A 3,543-nucleotide genomic window follows, 5' to 3' on the forward strand; every position below is an offset into this window, starting at 1 on the left:
TCAATCCACCTCATAGAGGGTCTTCCCCTCCTGCACTGTCCCTACACCCTCCCTAGCATGATGTCCCTCTCCAAGGACTGGTCCCTCCTTGCAATATGTCCAAAGTATGTCGGACAAAGCCTCAGACCCTCTCCAGGATGAATCTGTTTGTTTTCGTGGCAGTCCATGGTACATTCAATACTCTTCTCCAGCACCACAGCTCAAAGGCATCAATTCTCCTTCTATCCTCCCTCAGCATTGTCCAACTCTCTGATGTATAACAAGTTATTGCAAAGATGGCCTGTATCAGGCACACCTTAGTCTCCAGAGTGACACCATTGCTCTTCGGCACTTTGGAGAGTTTCCTAACAGCAGACTTTCCCATCGCAAAACTTCTTTTAATTTTCTGGTTGCTGGTGCCTTTAGCATCCTAAAATTTCCCCTTTTATCCCAAGATTTCAGTGTCATAGATAAAAGCCATCAAACATCTACTGAGACCTTCAATTGGCCAAACCCATGATAGCACAGCCTTGGAAACACTTTCATCATAGAAGTTCAGTGGATGAGAAAGAAACTAACGGATCCTTCAGCCGTCTCGCCCATTCCAGCACATAATCCATGCTGCTGAAATCATGCCTCAGCCACCAATAAAAATCTCTTGAGAAAGGATTTAATGAAAAAAAAAAAACAAACAATAAACCACCCTTCAAATAATAAAAGTAATGTTGGTTTTCTCAAAGGTGTGCTGTGGAAGAGATTTCTAGCCCTCTGCTCGTGCAGCCTCCCACTTACCCTCACTCAGTTTGATCCTGAAGTAAGCAATGAGGAGGAGGAGCAGTAAAGCCACGGGCAGGAAGACTCCGGAGAAGAGGAGCCAGCCAGGTAGCTCTGTGAGGAACGCTGACAGGATGGGGTTCATTGCTGCCCGAGGAGACCCCACCAGGGGAAGCGGGGATCATGCTCCAGGCGGCTCGGAGTCGGCACTTGTCTCTCGCGAGGCTCTGGCCTTTGCTCTGCACATCATGGTGTAACTTTTTGTGGACTTTGCTCTATTTAAACAACCCAGTAGATTCGGAGAGGGTTGGTGGCAGGTTACTCTGTAACTTACCTACAAAGAATGAGTCTCCCTAGTCACTCCAGAGATGAGCATTTATCTGGCTTGGGCAGGGATGAAACCAGGAGGCCTGAATATCTCTGTAGCGAGTGTATCTAGAGTGAGAAGTTCCTGACTTCGAGCAAACCTCACTGTGACAGATGTCCTTATAATCTTGAACATAGGGAGAACTTTACCTTTACAGCCTAACTTTCAAAGTTAAACATCATTTGTGTTTGTATGTCTAGAAAAGAAATATTTTGCCTTCACAGAGTTTACACAATAGATATCTTTCTGGTATGTTTTGTGCTCAAATTAGAACTGCAGTTCAATTGAAATTCAATAGAATCTTTTTTTCCTTCTTTGTTTTTATTTTTTGATATTTTATTGAAATAATTGAAAAATGCACAGAAAAATATTTGTAAAATCAACATTATTTTACATGCATAATTCAGTGATATTGTTTATATATATCATATTGTACAACTATCACCACTATCTCTTTTTGTACAATTCCACCATTATTAACAGAAACTAGAAATGCAGTGCTCCTTACTCTAACAATCCTATTTCCTCCCTCTCCTTCATCACTAATCATGAATAATCATGAATAAACTTTGAATTCTATACATTTGCCTAGTTTGTGTAAGTGACATCATATCATATTCTTTTGTAACTGGCTGACTTCACTCTACGTAATGGTTTCAAGACTCATTCATGTTTAACCTGTATCAGTGTTTAATTTCTCCTCATGATTGGAGAGCTACGCAATGGGAAATTAAAATTAAAGCAGGCCCTGGTAAGAGTGGGCAGAAGAAAAAATAATTACCCCGTGTGTCAGTGAAGGAATAGTGGTAGCCCAGCCCTTTCATCTCTCCTTGATGCCTCAGTCAACATGCTGTATTCTTGGCTTGCACCATCCACTGTGCTCTGCTTACACAGTGCTTACACCTTCCTGTGACCTACGTTAGCTGTCCAAGGTGCCTGCTGAGGTAGGTCCTGTGGTCCCTCCGAAGTGTCTGGTGAAAGGAAGGACAGTCAACACTGTGTTGATCGTTATTTGGGCTTGCCATTGTCTTCTTTGGTGACAGCTTTCCAAAGACAGCAATTTATTAAAGTTGACTGGAAGAGTAATTTTCACAGAAAAAAAAAAGTCCCCTGGAGAATTTGGAACTTTTACTGGCAATTGGAAGCCACCTTCCCAGATCATTTCTCTATTTTCTAGCCCTGTTTCCCCACCCTGCTGGGGAGGTGTGTTGGTGGGGTCAGTGGAATTCATCAGGGACAAGCTGCTATCAGGGTGTCCTGAATTCTTACGCCTGGCATTGTGACCAATCAAACAGTGTTACAGTCATAGCTTTAAAGTCTGTACACTGAGGTAGAAAATATTGGAGAGGGCTTTCTGGGATTCATGGTTGGCATTTCTGAAGAGTGGGTAGTAAAGAGTGTCATTCTCAGAAGTTGTTGTTGTTGTTATGTACCATTGAGTCATCTGCAACTTATAGTGACCCCACAACAGCCCTAAACCCTGCTCTATCCTGTGCCAATCTTATTGTCTTTGACACACTCACCCCATCATTGAATCAATCCATTTCATCGAGGGTCTTCCTCTCTTGCAGTGTCCCTCCACCTTCCCAAGAATGATGTCCCTTTCCAAGGACTGGTCCCTCCCTTCTTGCAACATGCCCAAAGTATGTCAGACAAAGCTTCAGAATCCTTGCCTCCAAGGAGCAGCCTGCTTTCACCCTCTCCGGGAAGAATCTGTTTTTTTCTCTTAGCAGTCCACGGTATATTCAGTACTCTTCTCCAGCACCACAGTTCAAAGGCCCCAATTCTCCTTCTCTCATCTCTAGTCATTGTTCAGCTTTCTGATACTTCACAAGTAATTTAAAAAACTATGGCCTAGGTCGGACACACCTTATTCTCCAGACTGACACCGTTGCTCTTCAGTACTTTGGAGAGGTCTCTGACAGCAGACTTTCCCAACTTCTTAATTTCAGAAAGAACATACAAGATGAAGTTGCACTTGTGTTTTATTTCTTTCTCTTCTCCTACTTCACAAACCCACAAGTGATACTGCTGCTAAGCCCTGGTGTGCCTTCCATTGAGATGGCTCTCAGCTAGAGCAGACTGCTAATTTGTAAACTGTCAATCTCCAAAGATCCTCTATGAGCAGGTGACATTACCAGGGAGACATTAGGCAGCTGTTAGGCTGACAGTTTGTCGTGCTCTTTCTTCCCAATTCCTTCCTATTCAGCAAGACTTCTTTGAATACTTACACAAAGGGAAGAAACAGCCTTAAGTGGAGGAGCAGGCAAGTATTGCAAGTATCCAAATTGAGATAGAAACAAGTTCCAATAGAAGCTCTGAATTAGGGAATTGGGCTGAGTTCGTTCGGTAGAGTTTGAACTGAGCTTGAGGGATGAGTAGCTGAGGAGTGAGTGTCCTCCATAAATCAATACAGCAAAGTA

The 3,543-nt window shown here is 43.1% G+C and overlaps 1 protein-coding gene across 1 annotated transcript in view; it reads right to left on the minus strand.

The window, feature by feature from the left end:
* Positions 1-898, minus strand: part of SMLR1 (small leucine-rich protein 1) — a 13,342-nt gene extending 12,444 nt beyond the window's left edge. The window contains exon 1 of the mRNA XM_006885029.1: positions 772-898. Within this exon, the coding sequence (XP_006885091.1) occupies positions 772-898 (127 nt within the window). The remainder of the gene's footprint in view (positions 1-771) is intronic.
* Positions 899-3,543: the final 2,645 nt, after the last annotated feature.

Source organism: Elephantulus edwardii, unplaced genomic scaffold (genome assembly GCF_000299155.1).
Source record: "Elephantulus edwardii isolate Elephantulus edwardi_28Jun2011 unplaced genomic scaffold, EleEdw1.0 scaffold00039, whole genome shotgun sequence".
Classification (NCBI taxonomy): Eukaryota; Metazoa; Chordata; class Mammalia; order Macroscelidea; family Macroscelididae; genus Elephantulus; species Elephantulus edwardii.